The 26,525-nt window shown below is 44.0% G+C and overlaps 1 protein-coding gene and 2 long non-coding RNA genes across 10 annotated transcripts in view; 1 reads left to right on the plus strand and 2 right to left on the minus strand.

Annotated features, from left to right (window-relative positions):
- Positions 1 to 25,059, plus strand: part of CTNNA1 (catenin alpha 1) — a 370,505-nt gene extending 345,446 nt beyond the window's left edge. For all 8 annotated transcript variants that reach the window (XM_081500833.1, XM_081500835.1, XM_081500832.1 and 5 more), the window contains 8 exons: positions 3,914 to 4,070; positions 14,252 to 14,452; positions 14,977 to 15,128; positions 19,435 to 19,545; positions 21,130 to 21,311; positions 21,434 to 21,539; positions 22,844 to 22,978; positions 23,861 to 25,059. In XM_081500833.1, the coding sequence (XP_081356959.1) occupies positions 3,914 to 4,070; positions 14,252 to 14,452; positions 14,977 to 15,128; positions 19,435 to 19,545; positions 21,130 to 21,311; positions 21,434 to 21,539; positions 22,844 to 22,978; positions 23,861 to 24,148 (1,332 nt within the window). In that variant the 3' untranslated portion in view covers positions 24,149 to 25,059. The remainder of the gene's footprint in view (positions 1 to 3,913; positions 4,071 to 14,251; positions 14,453 to 14,976; positions 15,129 to 19,434; positions 19,546 to 21,129; positions 21,312 to 21,433; positions 21,540 to 22,843; positions 22,979 to 23,860) is intronic.
- Positions 3,469 to 18,227, minus strand: LOC145510232 (uncharacterized). The gene is made up of 4 exons (XR_014056891.1): positions 18,164 to 18,227; positions 7,934 to 8,068; positions 5,475 to 5,618; positions 3,469 to 5,003 (listed from the first exon to the last, which is right to left on the minus strand). It is a non-coding gene; the product is annotated as an uncharacterized LOC145510232 (long non-coding RNA).
- Positions 20,417 to 25,943, minus strand: LOC145510230 (uncharacterized). Its single transcript, XR_014056888.1, has 2 exons — positions 23,841 to 25,943; positions 20,417 to 23,169 (listed from the first exon to the last, which is right to left on the minus strand). It is a non-coding gene; the product is annotated as an uncharacterized LOC145510230 (long non-coding RNA).
- Positions 25,944 to 26,525: the final 582 nt, after the last annotated feature.

Consider the following 26,525-nt stretch of genomic DNA (forward strand, 5'->3'; position numbering starts at 1 on the left):
GTTGGGAGCAGGAAATCATGAGTTTTATTTGGGACATACTTATTTTGAAATACCTGAGACATCTGAGTAGAGCTGTTGGGTTTGTAGTTAGGAAATGAGTTGGGGGCTAGAATGAGTGGTCTGGGATGGAGATGTGGGAGTAGTTGGCAGATAGGTGGTATGTAAAATCATGAAACTAGAAATTGCTCACAGGTGGGAGAAGTGTAGAACAACATAGGATCAAGCCTTGGAACTCCAGCACTAGTGGAAAAAGATGACAGCAAAAGAGACCCAGAAGAAGTAGCCAGAATGGTGGGAATGAAACAGGAAAAGCATTTGACAGAATATAACATCCGGACCTGATTAAAGACACTTTGTAAACTAGGAATAGAAGAAAAATTTCTCAGCCTAATGGCATCATACTCAATGATGAAATGCTTGAATACTTCCCTGTAGGATCAGAACCAGACAAGAATGTCCTTTTCAGTGTTGTACTGGAGGTCTTAGCCTATAGTAGCATTGTAAAAAGTTGCCATTGATATATGGTGGTAGTGCCTAGTTTGTGGCTCTTTGCAGATTTAATGAGTATGAAGTTCAGACTTTGACTATTTCTTTCCAAATAGACCATCAAATGTAAAAATGGACCATTCCCCATCACTGATTTGTGATGTCTCTTTTGTCATATATTGACTTCTGCTTTATGATAGGGTGTGTTTTTAGATTATTCTTTTCAATTACTTTAGCTTTGTATTACATTTTAGCTCTCTTCATTACTCTTGATCTCTATCCCATGTAAATATTTGCTGCTCTCAGCCATTAACTATTCCAGATTAATTTGTGAATAAATAGGTCAGTTCCCCCACTCCTAAACATGGACTGTGTTTCTATTTATTCAAGTTTTTTTTTTATAATGTACTCAGAAAAAGTCACTTTTGTTATCTCGGTCCTTTAGATTTCTTTACAGATTTAATTCCACATATTTCCTATTAATTATTTTCATGAAGAGCTAATAACTGCTTTCATTTTATGTCCTGTTTTCTGGTATATAGAAATGTTACTCATTTTTATATATTTACATTGTCTCTAGCTACCTTAAGGAACTCTTATTAATTCTAAGAGGTTTTTCAGTTGACTTACTTCAGTTTTCTAGATAAACAAAGATGTTCTACGCTGAAAAGTAATTTTATTGTCTACTTTCTAAAAAGCCTTTTCTTATTTCCATTTCTCACTTTATTTTATTAGCTAGACAGACCATTATTAATTAACTAATGATGACAATAGGTATTCCGGTCAATAACATCTTGATTTTTAAAGTAAATGATTCTAGAGTTTTCCCTACTAAGTGTCATGTTGGATGATTATTCAAAGTATTATTTTAAGTATCTTTCTAGTCCCGATACATGAGAAAATAGTATTTAATTTATTGTGTCCCACAGTTTTGTAATCAGAACAAGAAAGTTCACCTTAGACAAGGTGCTTTTCCTCCATTATACTGTATGAGAAAAGATTACAGAACAAAGGGAGCAATTTTCTCTTTGTAAGGGAAAATTATCTTAGTATTTAAAACATATAATTAATTCCCTGCCGGTGTTTACTTGGCCCTCTTAAGAAACATTTTCTTCACCCAGGTTTTCTTACAAGGTCTAGCTCCACTCTGATTCATTGATAACATCAGTGAATTAATGAGTTAATTAATGAAGAGTAGTCCACAATCTTGAATCACCCAGTGGGAAACAAAGGGAAGAAGGAAAAGAGGTCAAAGAACAAGCCTGGAAATGATGAAAATAGGAGAGACCATGGTATAACACATGGGAAAGCTAGGATACTTCTGAAAAATAATTTATTGTCCAAACCCATTCACTTTTGAAAGTAGTGGGCTATTAATAGTAACTGGGTTGGCCTAGTCCTCAAAACCTACAATCTATAATTGATAGTTTCGATAATCCATTCCTGCTCTGGGAGAGAAGAGAAATTAGTTATACCAGTCAAGTGGGTCTGATTCTTCTTTAGTTTTTTGACTGCAGTCTTTGAGGGGTAAATTTGATAACCTCACTCTTGGATACTCTTCCAATATATTGGGAATTACAGACATGATCTGAAGGCATGTGGTTTCTATAGCACCGAAAAAACATGATCCCAAACTCCTGCCCTCAGGTACGATGGCCAAATGACTCTATGATAACTACTGTCCTGTCTCACAGATCTCAACTCCATCACCACCAATTTCTCCTGTCTTTGCTTACCTTCAAAGTTGTATTACTATGAACACATTTATTGCTAATAACCCATAAGCACCTGTACCTAGAGATCTTCCTAATGATTCTTTCAGCTCTTTTTCAAACTACTTTCATTATTCATTCATTCAGTGAATATATCAAAGGATCTGAAAGGTATTTCTCCAAAGAATATACACTAGGGGTCAATAAGTACATTAACAGACAATATCATGAGCCATCAGGGAAATGGAGATCAAAACCACAGTGAGATATCACTTCACACCCACTAGGATGGCTGTTATTTAGAAAATGGAATAGGGAGAAAGGGAAAACAAATGTTGAAGATATGAGGAAATTGGAACTCTCATATATGCTGGTAGAAATGTAAAATGGTTCAACTGCTTTGGAAGATAGGCAGTTCCTCATAAAGTTAACCATATGACCCAGCAATTCCATTCCTAGTTATATATAAAAGAACAGTGGAAATAAATGAAACTCATATGTAAATGTTCATAGTATTATTCATAATGACCAAAAAGTAGAATTCAGATGTCTTATTATCAGCTGATAATTGAATAAAGAAAATGTGGTAAATTCACATAATGGCATATTATTTGTCAATAAAAAAGGCAAAGTACTGATACATTTTATAGTGTGTATGAACCTTGGAAACATGTTAAGTGAAAGAAGCTAGTTCCAAAAATGCACATATTAGTATGATTCCATTTATAGGAAAAGTCCAGAATAGGTAATTCATAAAAATTTACCAAAATAGATAAATTCAAAAAAATCACAAAGTTAAGTTAGTGGTTGCTGGAAGATAGGATTAGGGGAAATAGGGAGGGACTGCCTGTGGATATGGGGTTTCTTGTTGGAGTGATAGAAGTGTTCTAAAAATGACCGTGGTAATGGTTACAAAACTGAATATACCAAAAATCTTTGCATATTACAGTTTAAATGGGTGAATTGTTTGGTATATAAATTATATTTCAGTAAAGCTGTTTATTGTGTTTTTTTTAAAGAAATGACTTATTATTATTTTAGAAGAAATAACTTTTAAACTTAATAAATATTATACTTTCTTTGAAGTTGTATGTCAAGTACAGTATGTCTCAGAAAAACATTTTTCACATACATAGTTTGAGAACGTACCAAGAGTCTAAAATGCCAAAGTTCATCACAAGATTAAGAATGATGGGTGACTGGAACAAACCTAGGCATCCTACAGTCGGAGTAGTTATGTGCATCTATAAGATGGAATAATAAACAGTTAATGTTTTAACATACATTTAATTTTATGGAGAAGTATTTAAAAGAAGCAGGATAGTCAGTTTTATTAGCATATAATTCTAATTGTGAATTTTTTGACTTGGCAACATGTACATGTGTATGTGAGGAGAAAAAAAAGCCTGGAATATAAACGTCAGAAATTGTGAAGAGTTGCTGTCACAGAGTGGGGAGATTAGAGATAATTTGTGTTTGTTACCGTCCATAGTCCCAGTATTTCAGTACTGTATTTCTGATGAGTTGCTTCTCCATTCATGTGTAAAGCCTTTTGTTTAATGCTTCTCTGTTTCATCTTTGTAATTGTTTAAGTGGAGCATGTGGTGTCCTCGCACAGGAGACAAAGCCGTAGCCACTCCACCGATCAAAGTGTCTGGCTTATTTTATTTTCCTAACTCTGAAAGAGTATACAATGAACTTTAATGTCTTCGCAGGTTATCAATGCTGCACTGGCTTTAGCAGCAAAACCACAGAGTAAACTGGCCCAAGAGAACATGGATCTTTTTAAAGAACAGTGGGAAAAACAAGTCCGAGTTCTCACAGATGCTGTCGATGACATTACTTCCATTGATGACTTCTTGGCTGTCTCAGGTAATGAGCTGATTCCCCAGAGACGTGTGTGAGGATGTGCATAGTTACTTTCACCTATGTTACAATAATGGACAATCAGAACACCCCCAAGTCTGGGCAGGTAAATTATTCTAGCAGTAATACTGTGCTGGTTTTCATTTTAATTAAAGAAAACAGCTACCAATGACTCCCAAGCAGTGGGACATGGGGTTGGAGTTGTTCTGCTTGTGGTGGGGCTGGTCTCAATCTCAGAGGCGTGAATCAGGAAACTGCCTGGAGGAAGTTGTTCTCTGTATGGAGTAAGATTTTGCAGGTGTGACATGTACAACACCACTGCTGCTGTTGTGTGTAGAAAAAACACTGACCTGCGTCCTAACTGTGGTTGGTTGTTACGAGCCTGTGAGACTTAGGAGACGGGATTCCCAACATCATCAGCTTCAGTTGCTTTTGTAAAAATTGTTCCCCTTGAAAAGCATCTCTCTCTCTCCCTCAGAAATGATCGTAGTTTAACTGCCTACTTTTGAAAGACTCTGTCTGCATGATGCACAGATAGAAAACAGAGAGGAAATATTTAAGTACCATTTAATTATGAACTTGGAAAAAATAAATCTGGGTAATTCACCTCACAAAAACAGTTGATTTCATTATATAAACATAAACTGGTAATGACATAGTAAATTGCATTCATATAGAAAATGTCTGTCAACTGCAATTCCCTGTTTATCACAGAGAGATAAATTTCAATCCATCTCCTTAGAGTTGGGCAAGTATAAATGCATTCTCCATTTAACAGGCCTCTGCTGCCCTTGGCTGTGCTGCTTGCTCTCTGGAGGTGCCTGGCTTCCTGGGGCCAGTGGCTGTGGGCAGTCAGCTGCTGGTCCTTGTAGGGCTGAAACGACCTGTCACCCTAGGGAACTACAGTCTGGAACGTGGCAGATGTGAGCTGCAGTGGGGCTTGAAACAGAAGCGGTACTTAAGTACATGCACAGCGCAGTCCTCCAGCAGTGACCTATATAAGGTGACAGTGTGTTCTGCATACCAATGTTCCCCTGTCTCTGCTCGCTCTCCTTGGGACTGGAGCATTGGCTCTGCTTGAGAGAGTGGGGAGCAGGGAGTCTATAAACTGCAAAACAAGGGGGTGAACCATGCTGCTGCAGGATTGCCAAATTGCAGGTGCTGTTACTTTAAAACAAAAAACCTATTTGCAAGCACATTTTTGCAGGTGCCAGAAATGCAGCAATTGCTTTTTTGGGAAATCTTGGCCTTCTGTTGTTTTTCCCAATGAAATACTGAATTATTCTTTTTCATAGGTTTAGAGAAAAACATTCCACCTTCACAGCACACTTTTAAGCAAACAACAAATTCTGAAATCTAAATGCAAAGCCCCCCTCTGGAGATAGATATTACATTCTTAAACTTACTTACCAAGTAAGGCTTGGTCTCAAGGGATTTTTAGTCCTCTTACAGCAAAATAAAATGTAATAGAATCAGATGTCCCTCATGCAGCATTCTTCAGTTCAGAGAACAAAAGGGATTTTGCAGTGGCATTTAGTGGGATCCAGGCAATATCTTTAGGGTATATGACATAAAACAGAAGAACAGTAAAGAGAAATCAGATTTTCTAACAGATAACTTTTGTCTGATGAGTATGTTCAATTTTTATGCAAATGTGGGAAAATAGAAAGGTTGACTTGATGGAAAGGAGTTTAGACAGTTTCCACTTAGCGAATAAACACACAGAACAGTCGTCTCAGTCAGGAGGTGGTGGTGCTTTCAGAGCATCTGAATTTCAGAGACCCTCATTAGTGTGTTTCTCTAAGGTTTTGTCACAGGCTTGCTTAATAGTATCAGATAATTAATTAATTAACAGGACAAGGCTGTTACTCAGAATTCCTCTGGTTGTCATGGTATGCTTTTCAGGGGCTTGGGATGAAGGGAAGAGACAGGCAGATGCCTGTGTAGAGTGCTACTGGATTGATCAGTTAAGTTTTGGCATTTAGATTCCTTTATACCCTTACGTACTAACCTCATCCATGGTAGCTTTAGTACTATTTATGTGGCAGATTAGAGATATCTCCCCATCTCACCCAGCAGACTGGGTTTCGTTGAGAAGAATCCCATTTTCTAGTGGGCAGGCACCCAGTGGTCCCCAGCTCACAGCCTCTTGAGAGGTGCCCCCCAGGTTGGACAGCAGGTTTCGTCTGTAGCAGCCATATGCTTTTTAGCAGTCTTTCTAGCAGAAACCAAGGTCTGCTCTCTCTGCCATTTCCTATCACCCAGAGGCACAACGGTGCTCAGTAGTCCCTCAGCAAAGTGGGCATGTTTCTCAGTAAGGGGCTGCTGGGCAGGTGCCCAGCACAGGCTCTGGCTTAAGGTTGGTGCACTTCATGAAATTTTACCTAATGAAAAGTAAGAATGTGACTTGACTCCTTGGAGTGTTGGGGTGTTTTCCCATGTCCCGGGGTTTTGTGGCCCTTTGGCAGTGGGATAGGTTTTGAGGAATATTTCCAGTAATGACTTTTCCATTAGTCCCTCTTGGAATCCATGGGGCCTGTATGTTTGCTGTAGCCCTGTATACTCATGAGAGCCCTTCCAAGGGTAAGTTACTTAGGGGATAGGACTGAAAGGACCCTCTGCTGATTTAGCTCCATTATTTCTGCATATTCTGTCCCATTGGTTCCGAAGTTCCCTTGTGCTTATTATAAGTTACATCCCAAATGTGCAGCTTAAAAAATAATGGTCATATTGTGTATAACTTGGTAAAGCCACCAAGACCCTGATGCCAGTGTTTCGTGAGGCTGCAGGTCAGGGGAAACTTGAGTCACCGTGTATCAGATGTGAGCCAGTGGCACTTGAAAATAAAGAGGGACATGCAAGCCACTTCTGGGGAGGAGGGTGGGGGAACTCGTTTTCCCTAAGCTGTTCTATTCAGAATGTTGCCTTGTAAATATTGGAGGTGATTTAGGATGCTACACAACATTCAGTAAACCATGAATATATTTATACGGACTGATTCCTTAAGGACAGTGGTTTGAAATTTATCAAAGCGATAAAGACTGTTTGAATTTCATTTGAATTGTATTTGATAAATGTTTTCCGTGGAAATGCAATTTACTTTCTCATTCGTTTACTCTGCTTTCATGTGGAAGTTTTGATTTCCGCACCCTACCCCCTCCCTTTTTTTTTTTTTAAGTTCCAAGTGGTTGGTTAGAGTGGTTATAATTGGGTTTATTGTTTTCTTAACCAAGTGCTCTTGGAAACAATATGATGCATTAGATACTTTGGGGCACCAAATAAGAGGAGTAATTTGTACTCTTCTTCATTGTCACTGTGCCAAAATAATTTGGTCTGATTGGTCTAGATAAAAGGATTTTTGTATCTAGTTTTATTTGTTTGTTTGTTTAATTGCAAAACTCCAGGACTGAAGATAAGGTAAGGAAGTGGTGATATTTGATCTCTGACTTCCATGCACCTTAGATTGAACAAGTCACTCAATACCTCTGTGCCTGGTTTCCACAGTAATTAATAGTGATTTTTAAAAAAAATAGTTACTACAGAGTGAGTCAAATGTCAGGCACTCAGGTTCTTTTCATAATATTGGAGTACATTCTCTATATAGAGTATTAATATTATCATCTCGTGTGTATGCATAAGGCTGCACTGATAAAGATATCCAGAGCAAGGGGAGGGCAGAATGAGCCCTGTTAGACATTGTGGACTGAGTGTAAGTTCATGCAGGCTTTTTGGAGAATACCAGTTGGCTTGATTCCCGGAGGGCAATTAGGCATCATACGTCTACTTTATACGCATATGCCTTTTGACTTAGTAATCCCATTGCTAGAAATTTTCCCGAGGGATAGGTATACAGATGTTTGCCAAAATACCTGTGCAAGGATGTTCACTTCAACCAAAACGCCTAAGAGAGGACTGGATAAGCAAATGATGGCCTCTCCGTCTGTTCAGTAGGGTACGTACAGCACAGCCATTGACATGGCTGAGGTAGATCTGCAGAGGCAGTCCTAGAAAGATTTTCAAATGAAAACCAGATATATTAATATCCATAATATGATCCCTTGGAGATAAGAGTGTTGTGTTTGTGTGTGTGTTTTCCTGTTTGAAGCATCTACAGATAAAGACTGTATTGAACCATCAGAGTTTTTAATGGGATCCAGACTGGTGTGTCTACTCGGAATGGAGTTTCCTTAAAAATTCTGTTAAAGATTAAAGTAACTTATGGCTTAAGTTAGTGTGGGTACCTCCAACCCTCCTGTGTTTGCATGTATGTCCAGTGGAACTCACTTCTCCCTTAGGGCTCAAGTGTAGAGAGCAGGTTGGTTGTGTCCTGGGCAGGTAGTGGCCTCAGCTGGCTGGGGCTTTCTCAGTGAGGGTAGAAAATGTTACTTTACTCAGCTTCCTGAAATAGAAGCCTTCCTTGGTGGCTAAAGAATGGCAGGCCCTTCCCTGATTTGGGTTCGTCTGGAAGAAAACCTGTATAAATTCAAGAAAATCTAAATTGATTTTTAAAAACTACTTGCCAAGATGAAGGTTAATAAATCCTTGGTGAAGTTTGGGCCACTTTGTTTAATAAATGAAAAAGAATGTTGTGCTTTAGTGATTCCAAAAGGTGCTTTTCCACCCCAAGTATTAACAATCCTGAAACTAGGATGAGTCTTGAAAATCAGTGATATGAGAAAACTTTGGTTCATAGTTTAATTAGCAACATCGCTTCTTTTTTATTCCTTCTCTTCCCCATCTCCAGATATTGTGTTAGAGTCAGTAAAAGTAGCAATTTTTAACCTAAGGCCTAGTATGGTAGGCAGGCTCAGTACCAGTCTGCTTAGTTTAAGTAATATGTAGATACTATTTATATACATACTGACATAATCAGCATATAAAAGATGTTTCTAATCTAAACATGGGCTCTAAATCCCTTTATTCTTATCATTGGTTCATTGTTGTTGTTAGTCATGTCTGACTCTTTGTGACCCATGGACTGCAGCACGTCAGGCTTTCCTGTCCTTCATGATCTCCTGGACCTTGCTCAAACTCCTGTCTATTGAACTAATGTTCATTGAGTCAATTATGATATCCAACCATCTCATCCTCTGTCTTCCCCTTCTCCACCCGCCTTCAATCTTTCCCAGCATCTGGGTCTTTTTTGGTGAGTCATTTCTTTGCATCAGGCAGCCAAAGTATTGGAGCTTCACCATCAGTTCTTCCTATGAATATTCAGGACTGATTTCCTTTAGGATTGACTGGTTTGATCTCTTTGCAGTCCAAGGGACTCTCAAGAGTCTTCTCCAAACCACAGTCAAAAGCATCAGTTCTTCAGCACTCAGCCTTCTTTATGGTCCAACTCTCATACCATCTATGACTACTGGGAAAACCATAGCACTGACTATATGGACCTTTCTGGACAAAGTAATGTCTCTGCTTTTTAATATGTTGTCTAGGTTAGTCATAGCTTTTCTTCCCAGAAGCAAGCGTCTTTTAATTTAGTGCCTGCGGTCACCATCTGCAGTGATTTTGGAGCCCAAGAAAAGAAAGTCTCTCACTACATTGTTTCCTCATCCATTTGCCATGAAGTGATGGGACAGGATGCCATGATCTTAGTTTTTTGAATGTTGAGTTTTAAGCCAGCTTTTTCACTCTCTGCTTTAACCTTCATCAAGAGGCTCTTTAGTTAGTTCCTTTTCCCTTTCTGCCATAAGGGTGGTGTCATCTGCATATCCAAGGTTATTGATATTCCTCCCAGCAATCTTGATTCCAATTTGTGCTTCATCCAGCCAGACATTTCACATAATGTACTCTGTATATAAGTTAAGTAAGCAGGGTGACAGTATACAGCCTTGACATACTCCCTTCCCAATTTGGAACCAGTTGGTTGTTTCATGTCCAGTTCTGACTGTTGTTTCTTGACCTGCATACAGGTTTCTCAGGAGGCAGGTAAGGTAGTCTGGTATTCCCATCTCTTTTAAGAATTTTCCATGGTTTGTTGTAATCCACACAGTCAAAAGGCTTTAGCGAGGTTAAAGCAGAAGTAGATATTTTTCTGGAATTCTCTTTTTCTAGGATCTAACAGATGTTGGCCATTTGATCTCTGGTTCATCTGCCTGTTCTAAATCCAGCTTATACATCTGGAGGTTCTTGGTTCACATACTGTTGTAACCTGGCTTGGAGAATTTTGAGCATTACTTTACTAGCATGTGAGATGAGTGCAGCTGTGCAGTAGTTTGAACATTCTTTGGCATTGCCTTTCTTTGGGATTGGAATGAAAACTGACCTTTTCCAGTCCTGTGGCCACTGCTGAGTTTTCCAGATTTGCTGGCATATTGAGTGCAGCACTTTAACAGCATTATCTTTAAAGATTTGAAATAGCTCAACTGGAATTCCATCACCTCCACTAGCTTTGTTTGTAGTGATGCTTCCTAAGGCTCACTTGACTTTGTACTCCAAGATGTCTGGCTCTAGGTGAGTGATCACACCATCGTGCTTATCTGGGTCATTAAGATCTTTTTTGTATAGTTCTTCTGTGTATTCTTGCCACCTCTTTTTAATCTCTTCTGCTTCTGTTAGGTCCATACCATTTCTGTCCTTTATTGTGCCCATCTTTGCATGAAATGTTCCCTTGGTATCTCTGATTTTCTTGAAGAGATGTCTAGTCTTTCTCATTCTATTGTTTTCCTCTATTTCTTTGCATTGTTCCCTTAGGAAGGCTTTCTTATCTTTCCTTGCTCTACTTTGGAACTCTGCATTCGAATGGGTATACCTTTGCTTTTCTCCTTTGACTTTTGCTTCTCTTCTTTTCTCAGCTATTTGTAAGGCCTCCTCAGACAACCATTTTGTCTTTTTGCGTTTGTTTTTCTTGGGGATGGTTTTGATCACCATCTCCTGTACAGTGTTGTGAACCTCAGTCCATAGTTCTTCTGGCACTCTATGAGATCTAATCCCTTGAATCTATTTGTCACTTCCATTGTATAATCATAAGGGATTTGATTTAGGTCATACCTGAATGGCCTTGTGGTTTTTCCCTATGTTCTTCAATTTAAGTCTGAACTTGGCAATAAGGAGTTTATGATCTGAGCCACAGTCAGCTCCCGGTCTTGTTTTTGCTGACTGTATAGAGCTTCTCCATCTTTGGCTGCAAGGAATGTAATCAATCTGATTTCAGTATTGACAGACTGGTGATGTCCATGTGTAGAGTCATCTGTTGTGTTGCTGGAAGAGGATGTTTGCTATGACCAATGTGTTCATATATTACCCCTAAAATTGGTTATGTGAAAAGTTCAATACATTTTATCTTTTAGTAGTGCAGTGGTATAAATGCAAAACAAGTCTCCCTAATTTTTGAATTTGTTGTTTTTCAGTCATTAAGTCATGTCTGAATCTTTTTGACCCCATGGACTGCAGCACACTAGGCTTCCCTGTCCTTCACTGTCTCCTGAAGTTTGCTGAAATTCATGTCCATTTGGTCAGTGATGCTGTCTAACCATCTCATCCTCTGCTGCCCCCTTCTCCTTTTGCCTTCAGCCTTTCCCAGCATCAGCGTCTTTTCCAGTGAGTCAGATCTTCGCACCAGGTGGTCAAAGTATTGGAACTTCAGCTTTAGTATTATTCTTTCCAGTGAATATTCAGGGTTGATTTCCTTTAGGATTGACATATTTGATCTTTTTGCGGTCCAAGAGACTCTCTTAGTCTTTTCCAGCACCACAGTTCAAAAGCATCAGTTCTTTGGTGCTCAGCCTTCTTTCTGGTCCAACTCTCACATCCATATGTGACTACTGGAAAAACCATAGCTTTGACTATACAGACCTTTGTCGGCAAAGTGATGTCTCTGCTTTTTAATATGCTGTCTAGGTTTGTCATAGCTTTCCTTCCAAGGAGCAAGGGTTAATTGCTGAATTATGGTCTTGTTAGCTGTCTTGTGGTGATTCATTCTCCCCTCCATTTTTTTTTTAACTGTTGTATTTTGGCTCCTTGGAAAGATATTTATTTTAATTGATGATTTAAAAAATTTTATTAAAAAGATTTTTAGAGCAATTTGAGAGGAAGCCAAATTAAGAAAGTACAAAGATTTTCTATTTTCTGCCCCCACACATGCACAGCCTCCTTGTTAGCTACATCCCCCAGCATAGTAGCACATTCATTACAATTGATGAACCTACAGTGACACTGTTCACTCTTGGTAGTGTACAAATGTAGCCATCATTATAGTATCATACAGAGTGTTTTCATTGCCCTAAAAATCCTCTGTCCTCTACATGTTCATTCTTCCCTGCTCCAAAACCTGGCAGCTCCCAAGGTTCCTTCATGTCTTTTCATACCTTGATAGCACATTTTCTTTAAAGTGCTGAATAATATTTCACTGTCTGGATGTACCAGTATTTCAGGTTGCCTACTGAAGAACACCTTGATTGCTTCCTAGTTTGGGCAGTTATGAGTAAAGCTACTATAGACATCTGTGTGCAGGTCTTTATGTGGACTTATGTCTTCAGCTCCATTGCATAAATAACCATGGAATGCAATTGCTGTATCACATGATATGAGTATGTTTAGTTTTGTAGGTGCAAGCTATGCCTGCCATCTCTAGGGAACTACAAAATGGAGGGCCTTGTTCCTGGAGCTTGCTAGGGATGTGGAAGCCCACAGGCAGAGCATTGTGGTGGCTCTCTTCTTTGCTGGATCTGCTATTCCACTTGGCCTCTGGCTCCCCTTGAGATAAGAGGAAACAGCAGCATGTCCACTTGCTTGTTTGAGGTACCTTAGGAGGTAAAGCTGTTGTAATCACTCTTCTAGACATTGTGTTATGTAACATGACTGTGTTAGCAGAGGCTATGAGGGAAGGGTAATGACTTTTAGAAGGGAATTAAATCAGGAACCAGTCCTAGATAATGACAGGTCAAAAACATAAGGTAACCAGGATAGCAAAGAAATAGTTGGCTGTGTTTCTGTTTTTATTATTTATAATTTTATTTCTGTATGGCTCTGCTGGGTCTTCATTGTTGCACCTGGTTTTCTCTAGTTGCAGAAAGCGGGGGCTTCTCCTGTTGCGGAGTGTGGGCTCTCGGGCTTCAGTAGCTGAGGCATGTGGGCTCAGCAGTTGTGGCACATGGGCCTAGTTGGTCCGTGGCATGTGGGATCCTCCAGATCAGGGACTAATCTCATGTCTCCTGCATTGGCAGGCAGATTCTTTACTACTGATCCACCAGGAGAGTCTCCAAATGTGTTTCTTAAACAGATTACATTTGCTCTCATTGTCCTGACTCTTCCAGAAGAACCAGAGCCATTAATCTTTCACCTGTTGTGACATGTACTGTCTTGGTTTAAGGAAGGGAGCACGTCTTTAACAGACACTGCTTCTCAGATTTCTTGTGTGTCTTAAGGAAAGCTGCTTTCTGAGCAGGAAGGAAATAGCCAGACAGTGACCTGGAGACTTTGTGTTGCTCACCCACCGGTCCCATGTGGTGTGGGCAGCCCTGTCATGAGGGCTGTCTGCTGGGGGACTGCACAGTTCCTGGTGGTGAGAACATTCCCTTTCCCATTCTGGGTCAGATCCTCATCCATTTCAATGGCTGCACAGTGCCCATAATTTATTACTCTGTTCCGGGACATTTTGGTTGCTCCCACTTTGCTATTATAGATGAGGTTAAAGTGGACTCCTCGTTCTGGGGTTCCTAATACCCAGGATCAAGCTTTGTCTTTGAGGAAAAACAGTTCTGGTAGATCTTCCAAATCCAGCTCCATGAGGCTTTTGCTTGCCTTCCAGGCCCTTCTCATGTTCCAGAGCTGTCCTGATGTCTTGGTCGTTGGTCTAAATACCATTGGCATCTCCTGGAGCGAGGGGCAAGAGACTGGGAATACTGAACCTTTTCTTCTAATTTAGACTTTGGGATATAAAATCAGTGAAATTGTTTAAGGGAAAGAGAAGTTATCAAGGATTCTGAAAGATGGGCATCTCTGCCTCTCTCTTCTAAACCTGGAATAAAGATGGTTATTCTTGGAGCTGATTCCAGGTTGAGTTTCTGGGGGAGAGTTGATCCCATGGGTAGTCTGGTGTCTTGAGTGAAATGATATGTGTAAAGCTTTTGGCACTGTAGCTGGCACACGGTGAGCCCTTGGTGAATGACAGATGCCAACTGAAAATTGTCCCCTTCTAGTGGGAGGCCTCCTCCCTTATTCAGCTGTTTTTGTTTGTTCCTCAGAGAATCACATTTTGGAAGACGTGAACAAATGTGTCATTGCTCTCCAAGAGAAAGATGTGGATGGGCTGGACCGCACAGCTGGTGCAATTCGAGGCCGGGCCGCCCGGGTCATTCATGTTGTCACCTCAGAGATGGACAACTATGAACCAGGGGTCTACACAGAGAAAGTGCTGGAAGCAACCAAGCTGCTCTCCAACACAGGTGCGGGGGCTCACTCCCTTACCTGTGCTGCTCACACACAGATGGCCCTGTGGTTAGCAAGTGGGACACTGGGACTCAGTTTGGTTTTAGGACAAGAGTTCTAGAAGGTACGTCAGATTTATGAGTCTTTGGTCAGCCACAGTAAGACCACACAAACACGTTTCCCTTACTTGTGTCCCACAGGTGGTAATGGGAGTCACTCTGAACTCAGTATTTTAAGATGAACTTCCGAGTTATATCTCTAGTTAGTGAACACACTAAATTAAGGAGGGTCCCATTCTAACAAGGCCTCTAGTTAATCCCAATTCAAATTCTCAGCCATCTAAATCCTGTGTTGCAGAATCTGGCCAGAGACAAAGAAGAGGATTCAAGTCTTTTAAAATACGGCATTTAATTTATTTGAACCATAAATACCTCTCACATAGGTAGAAGCAGAGGCTCTCCATCATACACTCTGCCTTTCTGCATCTGACTGAAGGATTTAGGAGGGCTGGTGGTGATGTTATCGGCTCTCTTCTCTGCAGTCATGCCACGTTTTACTGAGCAAGTGGAAGCCGCTGTGGAAGCCCTCAGCTCAGACCCCGCCCAGCCCATGGATGAGAATGAGTTTATCGATGCCTCCCGCCTGGTGTACGATGGCATCCGGGACATCAGGAAAGCGGTGTTGATGATAAGGGTGAGTAACTGCATTTCAGATGTTTTAACAGCTTCCTTCTTATCATTTGCTAAACTTGAGTAATGCATCATTCTGGAACTCAACAGATGTGTTGGCAGTATATTAAAACCATGAATCTAAGGGCTGTTAGAATGAGATATGTTTAATTACATTGTCTAAAATGACTTTCAGTTGCAAGTTAGAGCCCAAACTTGGGCTGAGAAAAGGGGACCTAGTATGAGTTGAGGCTTCCTCTTGAGTTAAAGGGCAGTGACAGAAAATAAAGGCTCGTCAGTGAATTTCAGAGAAGGGAGTATTTCCTTTATGCAGGTTGAAGCTGTACTTTACGTGGAGCAGTCCTCGCCTCAGAGGGGTGGCAGGCAGGCAGGGTAGTAGAGCCCCAGGGTGTTGAAGGTGAGGATGAGGGGCTGTGCAGCCCTTGGTGATGCTCCTGATCTCAGGCCCAAGTGTCGAGCCCTCTCACCGTGGCTGAAGGGAAGTGCCACCTGCTCTGGGCCCCATTTTGACCCGTCCTCTCTGAGCTAGCGGCAGTTCTCACCGTCTGAGACAGTGTCTGGGGTCCCCTGAGGGTGGGCATGAACAATGGGGTTTTGCAAAACCACCACCTCCTCTATGATCATCCCATGTGCTAGGCTGGGACTCACATAGCAGCTGATCCCTCACATGCTGTTCTGAGCATGAACGTGTTGCTGTGGAAGCTGAGAGCAGGACCTGTGCCAAGCTCTCTCCGGGGTCACCTGGATGCCCCCAGGCTCAGGCCAGCCCTGCCATAGCCACAGAGCCAGCATTTGGAAGGCAGGCCTGCTGAGACGGCTGCCGGGCTCTGCTGACAATCTAGTCGTGTCAGGGTTTCCGTTATACCTTCACAGTTTGCTAGTCAGACCTCCCAAGGTGGGCAGGGTTCTGTCCCCCTTTTTACCCCCCTCAGGTGGAAACAGAGGCCATTCCTAGGGTAGCTGCATCAGGCTGGATGCATTCTGTATGCAACGTAGAAACACTTGGGCGTTACTGCACTCCTCTCAGGGGTAAGGAGCAAAGAGAATGGCTCAAGAATTGTATGGCTGGCTGCTGGCTGTTCCTGCAGGCCCGGGTCACCTGCACATGCCGGGGGTTGGGAGGGGGTCTGGGGGAGCCTGTTGCTTTCTTTCCCCCTGCTGCTGTGCTGGAGAGCACCCCATGCTCAGGGAGGCCTGGCCTCCAGAGGTGCAAAGGTACTCCCAGGTCAAGTGCACCAATGGTGGCAAAATGCAGCTGTTTTTCCAAAGTTCTTTGCATGCTGACAGAGAATAGAAGAAATATTTTAATCATCATGAGTTGTTGAGTGTCTGAGGTTAATGCCTTTGGGGTTTTAAATGAGCCGGCACTGCACACACCCCTGGATGCCTGCACATCTAGGGCTTGTTCTGTGGAAGCAGGATTCCTCCTCATGTCTGAGACTCTAAGCAAGTTCTCTCATCTCTCTGAGATGCAGATGATGGTGTTGATAGCTTTGATGGGATGAATTGGAGATAACGTGTTCAGGTCAGGGCCTGGCACGCAGTAGCTGTTTCTTGCGTGCTTACTGCTGTGTTGGAGCCTAAGTACAACAGAGGCCCTGGCAGGTGTGGTGAGATGGAACCTGGGTGTGGTCACCTGGGAGGGCTCAGAGAGCAAGGACAGCAGCCTTGGTTTAGCTCCTCCTTTTTGTCCTGATTTAATTCAGGAACCATCCTTCCAACCCCAGGGCCTTTTGGTTTCTCGATGTCTTGGTTTCTCGATGTCTTGTCCTCCCCCATACTCAGCCTCTTTTGCCTACTCTTGCCTGGTCCTTGTCATAACCAGCATCTCCATCATCCCTTTGGTCAGCTGCTCCCTTCAGTTGTGACTCCCAGCAGTGCTTTGAGTCCATCAGGATCTTCAGCCGGTTGGTCCTCCCCACTTGAAACCCTCACTCAGCCTCTCGGGTCCTTGCCTCACTCCTATTCCATCTTCTGTTTCATCAGTACAATCTCTTTTGCCTCCTTTTACTCCCCTTATTTGCCTTTCAAGATACAAGCCTAGTGAAATCCTGTCTCCTGCTGAACATGGTGCATAAAAGTACAGTCATCTGACTGGGGTCACTGGACCCAGGATGTCAGGGGACTGTTGGTGCTATACAGCCGTAGAGTCTGGGAACACTTCATACCTTCCTGCTTGCCTCACCTTTCCCCACCTGTGCCCCATCCTCCCTGTCTGGCCCTGGTAACCGTTTCACTGAGGAGCCTAAAAAGTGAAAGTGAAGTCACTCAGTCATGTCTGACTCTGACCCTGTGGACTGTAGCCCGCCAGGCTCCTCCTCCGTCCATGGGATTTTCCAGGCAAGAATACTGGACTGGGTTGCCATTTTCTTCTCCAGGGGATCTGCCCAACCCAGGGATCGAACCCAGGTCTCCCACATTTCAGGCAGAAGCTTCATCCTCTGAGCCACCAGGGATCCATTGTTCCCGAGGATCCTGAGGTGGTTTGAACATCTGCTCCTGCCTGAGCCTGTTCCTGCACTGGGTCTCGTTCCCTATTCCTCCAGCACTTTTCCCTCAGCAGACAAACATGCCTTAATTTCTCCCATCATAAGAAAATCTCCTGGCCCCCTCCTCCTTAGTCTTGCTGGTTTCTCCTCATCCTTCAGCTTCGCAGCCCTTGACCACGGGTACACCCAGTTTCTCACCTCTTTTCCTGACTGGACTCATTGGCTTGGAGCATAACGATGAGAAAAAACCGGTGAGAGGCTGACCCCCGTGGTCCACTCCTCTAGCCACCCTGCGTGCTGCCTCGCTTGTCTGCCTCAAGCTTGTCATCCCCAAGAGAGCTCTGCATCTCTCCACCCTGTTCTCTCATCAGTTGATGGCACGTCTGTCTTCCACTTGCTTAGGCCCAAACTTTAGGTTCACCTTTGATTCCACTTTTTGCCTCATACACTGAACCTGATTTATCAGCAGATCCTGTTGGATCTACCTTCACAATAAATAGGGATTCTGAATATGGTTCCTACCCTGGTCCAGGCCACCAGCATCTCTCACCTGGACTCATGCAGCTGCTTCTCAGTCTCGCTGTTCACATCCTTGGGTGCCTGCAGTCTTGTATCTGTGAGAGCGGGGATGTTTGTCTGTCATTCTGTAGCTTAAGGACCCAGAACTGCTTGCTTGGCACACAGATATTCAACAAGTGAATGAACGAATAGAAGATAATTTGGTTTTCCTAGTAAGAACAATTCTTGGGTCTGTGATGGGCTATGGAGGAGGGTGGGGAAGTAGAGATCCTGTTAAGAGGTGCCCCTCACTACAGGGCTCAGGTGTCTGTCACCCCAGAATCACAGTGGCCACAGCAGCTGGACTCCAGGTGATGCATTGACATATGACTCACTGGTGCCTCAAGTGACCCCCGCTGTCCTCAACTCCACACGGAGGGACAGGTCCAGCCTTCACACGTGTACAAACCCAACATATTCTGGGCAGTCCGGATGCTTCCTCACAGGAAGCCCTCAGGCTGGGGTTGGATTAGGTCCTGGTGCAGATGAGGGACTCGCCTCACTGCCCTCTTGTCACAGGCCGGCCGGCTGGGCCAAGAGCCAGCCCCAGCTGTTCTGCCTGCTGCCCTGTTGCTGATAATTTCCAGAAGATTACATTATGTTTCAAGTCAGCAGCTAATCACGAGAGGCTGGAGGGTGTACAAAATAAGAATTTTTATTTCATAATTAAAGCAAAAAAGTATAATCAGTTCCTTTGGTATTTACTCGGACTTTATCTGCCATATTCTCGTTTCCTTTAATAAAAGTACATAAAAATACATTTCCTGTTTTTACTCCTCAGATCAACCTTTGCTAACCTAAAAGAAATCCCAGTATTAGTTCACTTTATTTTCTTTTTTCCATTAAAAAAATGGCAAAGTTACAAGAATCTGTTTAATGTATGAAACTGCTATTTTTACTACTGTTTTCCATCCAGAACAACTCACATTTGTCTTAAGATGCAGGTGTTTGAGAAGTACATGAAGTGAAAACCTTTTGTCAAGCAGTCTTGACTCTCTGGTAGAAACTGAAGTCCCCTAGTCCTCTGGGAATGCTGGTGTGGCGCCTGTGCTCGCTGTTTGTTGAACGGACTGCTTTGCAGATGCATCAGTGAAGCAGGGTTCAGATATTGAGCAATTTTAACCCTGTTCCTCATGGCTGTTTGGAATACTGCAGAAAATTGTGGATGTCTCTACATCAGACTCTGGGGCTGTGGGCCCAGGGGCTCGGGGCTGCTGGTGGCCCATGGTTGTGTTTGACTTGTCATTTCTGACTTGCTGGCAGACCCCTGAGGAGCTGGATGACTCTGACTTCGAGACAGAAGACTTCGATGTCAGAAGCAGGACAAGTGTCCAGACAGAAGATGATCAGCTGATAGCTGGCCAGAGTGCCCGGGTAAGGACCAGGTTTAACTTGTCCTGCAGACCTCCCTGTCTCTCTTCTGTTCTTAGCTTTTTCTTTTCCAGAAAAACTCTCTCATTATTGAGAACACCATTTTTCTTCTCGTTTTCTCTGGCAGTGGAACCTTATCCTATAAGTTGTGGCACCTGCTAGTCCATTGTAGGTTCATCCAGAATGTCTCAGCTAGAGCAGGGCAGGAACATGGGCCCCTCAGCTGTACCCTGAGGCTTTGGTTTATGAAGGGCCCCAAGTCAGGAAAGCACTATGCTCCAGTCAATGCAATGTTTGTTAATAGGACAGTGAAATTCAAAAAAGATTGCTGTCTTTGCCTATCTCAATGATACCATGGGCATGAACTATTTAATTATTCATGGGGAAAAAAATAACAGTGGTACATTCAAGAAAATCAGAGCCATTGCATTCATTTGAGTCGTTAAATCTTCAATCAATTGCATTTATGTTTTTGGGAGGATGCCAAGAAATATTACTAAGGAGTCTTTTTTCACCCCTTAGAAGTCGTATTGAACAGCGGGTTCATCTCTGCTTTAAGCGCCACCGGTCCTAGCACTTGGGGAGCTGAGTCGAGAGGAGCCCTAGGCCTGAGTCTGGGGCTTGAGGTAGGCAGCGGGCCTCCAGGTGCCGCAGGCTCAGGTTGAGTGCTGTCTCAGGTGCCTGAGAAGTGTGCTCTGCAGCAGGTTCTCTTCTGCCTTCTTTAAAACTTAAATTTTAAGACTACTTCTGGGTCATCTTGGAAAGCTGGAGATGTATAAACCACCACCAGGGAAAGGCCTGCATGCATTAGCCCTTCCCTTATCCCCATGGCAGGAGGCAGAGGATGACTTTTTTTTTTTAAGGTTAAAGGAAGTTTATTTTTCTTCAAAATAATTTTATTTGGAGTATAGTTGATTTACAGTGTTATGTTAATTTCAGGTATACAGTAAAGTGATTCAGTTATACATATATTCATTCTTTTTTAGATTCTTTCATAGGTTATCACAGAATATTGAGTAGAATTCGCTGTGCTATACACTAGGTCTTTTGTTCATTCCAAGCTCCTGATTTACCCACAGCCCCATCACGTTTTCCCTTTGAAAACAAACTTAGGGTTGATTACCAAAGTCTGTAAGTCTGTTTCTGTTTTGTAAAAGTTCATCTGTATCTTTTTCAAAAAATCAGATTCTACGTATGTCTAATATAATGTGATAGAAAGACCAACATCACATTATATTAGACATAGGTGGAATCTGATTTTGTCTTTCTGACTTCAGAGGATGAAACTTTTAAAGAATTAAGCAGTTTTTGTCCCTGTGCAGGTGTGATCACGAAGCTTCTTGTACATTAGCCTTCAACCCCTCGTACCCTGTTTTTCTCTGTACCAAAACTTATTCTTGAAAGTGGGTCGGGAAGCCATAAACTTCTGCACAAAATGAGAATAAATAGCTCTTCAGGCAAAGTGAAACCTATTAAAGCATCATTCTACCTATGTCATAGATTGCTCGGTGGAAATATTCTTGGTTAATGTACTGTGAGAACTTCATATTCTCTTTATGTAAGAGCTTTCCGTGCTTCTGATTTCAGGCGATCATGGCTCAGCTTCCCCAGGAGCAGAAAGCAAAGATTGCGGAACAGGTGGCCAGTTTTCAGGAAGAAAAGAGCAAGCTGGATGCTGAGGTGTCCAAGTGGGATGACAGTGGCAATGACATCATCGTGCTGGCCAAGCAGATGTGCATGATCATGATGGAGATGACGGACTTCACCCGGTGAGCAGCCCCTCCCTGCAGGCCACGTCACGCGGGCAGGATGTGCTGCTCCGTACATACTTTGCTGTTCATCTCCACCTACGAGGGCTTTAGTTACAATCATCCTCGTTCCCTTTTTTCAGAGGTAAAGGACCACTCAAAAACACATCAGATGTGATCAGTGCCGCCAAGAAAATTGCTGAAGCAGGCTCCAGGATGGATAAGCTTGGCCGCACCATTGCAGACCATGTAAGTAACAGACGTGCCCCACAGGCCTCAAAGTTCATCCTGGACTTACTTGGGCAGCCCAGTGGTGGTAACGGTGTTTTTTCATGAGCCACAGCACTTTCCCCATCTCAAGACATTGTTCTTAACTCACCAACCTGCTTGACTAACATCAGCATAGAGTTTTAAGGATTTCTGAATTCCTGTTTCTTTGACAAGTTTTGTAAGATAGGCCCAGTTTGCATTACAACACATCTCTGGAGCAGGTGTGTATGTCCTAAAATCTTGCCTTGATTGACAGCTAAAATCAGCCTTTACTGTTAGCTCTTCGGATCTCTTTAGGATGTCAGCTCTGGGCAGGAGCTAATTCTGCAAGCCCCAATAATGTACTGAAACTAAGTGTGTAAGAGCCTCTTGCGGGTGTATTTCATGTAAGAATCAGGAGCTCTTTTGTCTGGTGCTTTGGAAGCATGATGTGCCCAAGTGGGGACAGACATCTGTGTTCCCAACCACCCAGCCTTCATCCCTTTCCTCTACTGATGTGCTGAAAAATTGTGTAAACCTCCAGGAAAGTTTACAAGCCATTTTCGGCTATAGTTACAAAGGCTTCCCACTCCTTTCCCTCAAGTGTCCACATGCTTAGCCTGCATCAGGGCTGCAGGACAGTGACAGTGGTCCCCCACTGCTCAAGCCAAAGACTGGTAAGCCCTCCTCAACACCCCTCTTTCACGTATAATCTGGTACTCAGCCCCTCGTGCACAGCCCGTGCCCACAAGACCATGGTCTCCCCTCACTGACTCCCTGCTCTGCCCTCCACACAGCTCCCAACACAGTCTTCTTACACAACCACCTTAAAATCCAAATGCAAATGAGGTATGGCTCTGCCATGCTTCAGGAGCTGCTGAGAATAAAAAAACCCCAGCCTCACAGAAGGGAGGTGTTTGCGTCAACACTTGAGAGGTGCTCTGCTTGCTTCGGTTGATTCACTTGTTCTCCATCTTTGCCTAAAATGACTCTCCTTTCATCAGGTGTTTACAGTGTGCTCACAGCTGAGCAGATGTGGTCCCTCTGAGCAGACAGCCCTTCACTGTAGCTCATGGCACTCTCACTTTTCTCCAGAGGCATACTCTCACTCTCACCTTAGGGGCAGGTACCCCCAGCAGAGTCGCTGAGGGTGGTGACAGCCCGGGTACCTGGATAATCCTCTCTCATCCTTGGTGCAGCACTGAGTGTGGAAGTTGGGGCACTGACTGAGCCTGTCAGAGTAGCCCTAGGGGTGGGTGTGTTTGGGCCCAGCGTGCTTGGTGCTAAGTCCGCTCTCTCGTCAGTGCCCAGACTCAGCCTGCAAGCAGGACCTGCTGGCTTACCTTCAGCGCATCGCCCTCTACTGCCACCAGCTCAACATCTGCAGCAAAGTCAAGGCCGAGGTGCAGAACCTTGGTGGGGAGCTGGTTGTCTCGGGGGTAAGTTTCGTCTGTCAGTGGGGAAGACATGCTGGGAGGGGACCCAGAGTTTCCTCTTTGCGGCTGAGGGCTGCACATTGGCTCCTCTGTGCGTAGTGCAGCTCTGCTGAGCACAGTTGGTGACAGCGAGCCCTTACTGTGCTGGCCTCTTCCCTTTTGCCTCTGTATTTTTATCCTCCTTTCTTTTCTTCCTTTAGAGAGAAAGTGAGCCTGTTCAGAAATTACAGAGATATATAGCCTTTCTCAAACCCCCTCCACCCTCAGAGAGCCCCAGTATACTCTCTCCCCTTGTCTGTTTCCCAGGTCACATCACAGTTCCGGACCTGTCACCCTAGGGGAACAAGGACACCTCCCTCCATGGAAGCCCCGTGGCTTCTGCCAAACCCCACACAGTTTCCTTTCAAAGAACTTTGAATGTTGGACATACTTGGACCATTTGCTTACCTGCTCCAACATCAACGCCCCTGTCTCTGGGGAGCAATTTATCCATCTTCTCTAAATGTGAGGGGAGCCCCCTGGGTCATTACTGAAAGCATGGGGCTCTCTGTCCGGGACTTAAGCCCCCCCACCCATCCCTGTGGCTGTTCACAGTGCTTGTTCTGCAGATCATCCCCCACCTTGTTTGAGTGAAAACTGTTTAGGGGTAGGGCAGGTAAGGTATTGGTACCTTATGTTTTTATTGCTCCTCCCTTCAGAAGATGCGAAACAGGCATTTTGAGGGTGTTGAATGAAAGCACCCAGCCATCGGGAGAGCTAATCAGGAACAAGGGCTGCTGCCGGGCCCAGGGGTAGTAAGGACTCCCTTTCCGGGACTGACAGGCCAGCTGGACCTTCACCCCAGACCCTGGCCTGTGCTCCTCACCTCCTGTCTGTGCCTCTCAGGTGGACAGCGCCATGTCCCTGATCCAAGCCGCAAAGAACTTGATGAATGCGGTGGTGCAGACAGTGAAGGCATCGTACGTGGCATCCACCAAATACCAGAAGTCCCAGGGGATGGCATCCCTCAACCTCCCTGCTGTGTCGTGGAAGATGAAGGCTCCTGAGAAAAAGCCCTTGGTGAAGAGAGAGAAACAGGATGAGACACAGACCAAGATTAAAAGGGCATCTCAGAAGAAGCATGTAAACCCCGTGCAGGCCCTCAGTGAGTTCAAAGCTATGGACAGCATCTAAGGCTGCCCCCGGCCCTCCTAAAGATCCCTCACTGTTCTTCACTCGTGTATTTGCTAAATAGAACACTGATGTTAGATTCCATAGGGAAATAGATTCTTGAGACCTGGCCAACCTGGTGAATTTTGCAAGGACGTACTTGTGTTTCAGTCAGTCAAAAATACTTTTAGAATTCACGAGCATATATCTAGCTATATTTTTTGTACTGCTAAATAATTAAAAGTAAAAATTCCATAACCAAAGAGACTCCCACATGAACATGTTAGTAACACTGTTGACCAAGTTGAGATGCCTGTCCTCCTAGTGGTGGCAGCAGTAGGTTTAGGAGAGGGGATCTGCCTGCACCCTGGTTCAGGGAGAGGCTTCCCCCGGTTCTGGCCACTTGATTGGTAGTAAATGACCAAAGACGACCCGGAGCAAGCATCCTGAGCGTCTTAGCAGGCCCTGGAGAAAGGAACATTCCCAGACAGGTCTTTAGAGGGACAGACCACACAAAACTAATTAAAACAGTGTATCACAAAGAAAACAGATGACTCGCTCTATAACATGAAACAAGGATTTTAATGCATGGTTACAATTACTAATGTACTCTGCTGTGGGACATTAATAAAGTTGCTTTTTTCTGGTTAGAATGTTGTGATGCCATAATCAGAATATGCTTTTTTACCTTCCTTCAGCTTCAAATGCAAATTCATCATTGGATTCACTTCTAAAATTGCAGTGCTTCCTGCCTTGGGCTTAGGAGAGAAGCCTGACAAAATAGTGTTTGCTTAGGCAATAATTTAGACTTACCTTATTTGTGATTACTATAGCAATTACTATAACTACAAGGTATAATTTTACTTTATTTAAATTTTATGAATTTGAATGTTTTTTACACTAACTTTTCCCAATAAAGTCCACTATGAAACCAAGTCTAAGGGGCCAGAGTCCTCTTCTTTGCCTTCCTGTAGAGTGGAGTTTTACATAAGACATCTCCTAGATTTGCCCCCAGCTTCTGCCATGCTTCGGCCTCCCGTTGGCCCTCTTTCCTGGATGGTACTGCCCAGGGAGGGAGCAGACTGTGCCCAGGGCTCAGGGCTGTACCTCCCTGTAGCTTCCAGGCTGGGCCGGCTGGGAGGGCCACACCCACAAGGGGAATTCATACGTCCACACTTCAGGGTGCAGGTCAGAACCTCAGACGCATCCTTGACATCTCCCTGGATGTCACCCCCTCCCCTTCTGAATCATCCCCACTGGTTTGCAACTGTACCATGATAATGGCTGCCTTACAAACCTCCTAAACCTGCTGTCCTTCCCCAGCCTACATCCCCATTCCCTAAAGAGTGTGTCATCCTTGTCTCCCCTTCCTCACTTCCCGCCATTCCAGTCAGCTCTGCACTCCCATCTTCCTCTCCTCACCGTCAGCGGCCCAGGTGCACAGGCCCTCCCTGCTCACAGCTCCTCCCTTGTCCTCCAAAGCACCTCACTCTGGTTTCCTGTCTTCCTCACGGGGTGCTCCTCCTCCTTTTCCTAGCTGTTCGAAGTTGTGCTGTCTGTCCCAGGGCTCAGTCCTCAGCCTCTTCTCTTTGGTTCTGCTCACTCCTGATCTTGGCCAGATTCCTGGCTTTAAATACCATCCAAATGCCAAATTTTCCTAGAACTAGACTTCTATAACTGGCGGTCTCCTAAACTCTCCACTTGGATGTCTTTGCACATATTCCACACAGATTCTTCCCTTTCTTCCCCTATGCTGGGGCCGACTACTTCTCAACAGTTCTGTTTGCCATCACCTGGTCTAAGACCTCATCAGTGCGTTAGCTTCTCTTAGCATGTAACAAACTGCCCTAAAACTCAGCAGCTAAGACAACAGGCATCACTCACAGTTTCTGAAGATCAGGGATCCAGGAGCAGCCGAGGGGAAGGTTCTGACTCTTGGGTCTCTCTTGAGGCTGTGTCTCTGGAGGCTTGTGAGCAGAGGACTCACTTCCAGGCTCCTTTACAGGGCGGGGCGGGAGGCTGCAGTCTGTGCCAGGTGGGCCTGCCTTCCCGCAGAGCGGCTCGAACCACGGCAGCTGCTCCCCCCCCGCCCCCACCAGAGTGAGCCCAGAGGATGGCAACCAGATGGAAGCTACCGCACGTTTTAAAAACCTGATCCCAAAAGCGATATGTGATGCCGTCAGTGTCACTCCTGCTCCACGGTGGGAGGGGTCCCCAACACAGGGGCACAGGCCAGGAGGTGGATCCCACGGTCGTCTGCATGTGGACCACTGCAGTAGCCTCCTTCCCCGCACTGCCCCCCCAACCCCCACCCCGATCACCCTGTTGCCACGTCTCACAGTAACCCCTCAGAGACAAGTCAGGACATGTCATTCTCTTAGCTCAACTTTCCAGTGGCTTC

Source organism: Giraffa tippelskirchi, chromosome 6 (assembly GCF_054371585.1).
Source record: "Giraffa tippelskirchi isolate mGirTip1 chromosome 6, T2T-mGirTip1v1.2.pri, whole genome shotgun sequence".
In the NCBI taxonomy this organism is placed as follows: Eukaryota; Metazoa; Chordata; class Mammalia; order Artiodactyla; family Giraffidae; genus Giraffa; species Giraffa tippelskirchi.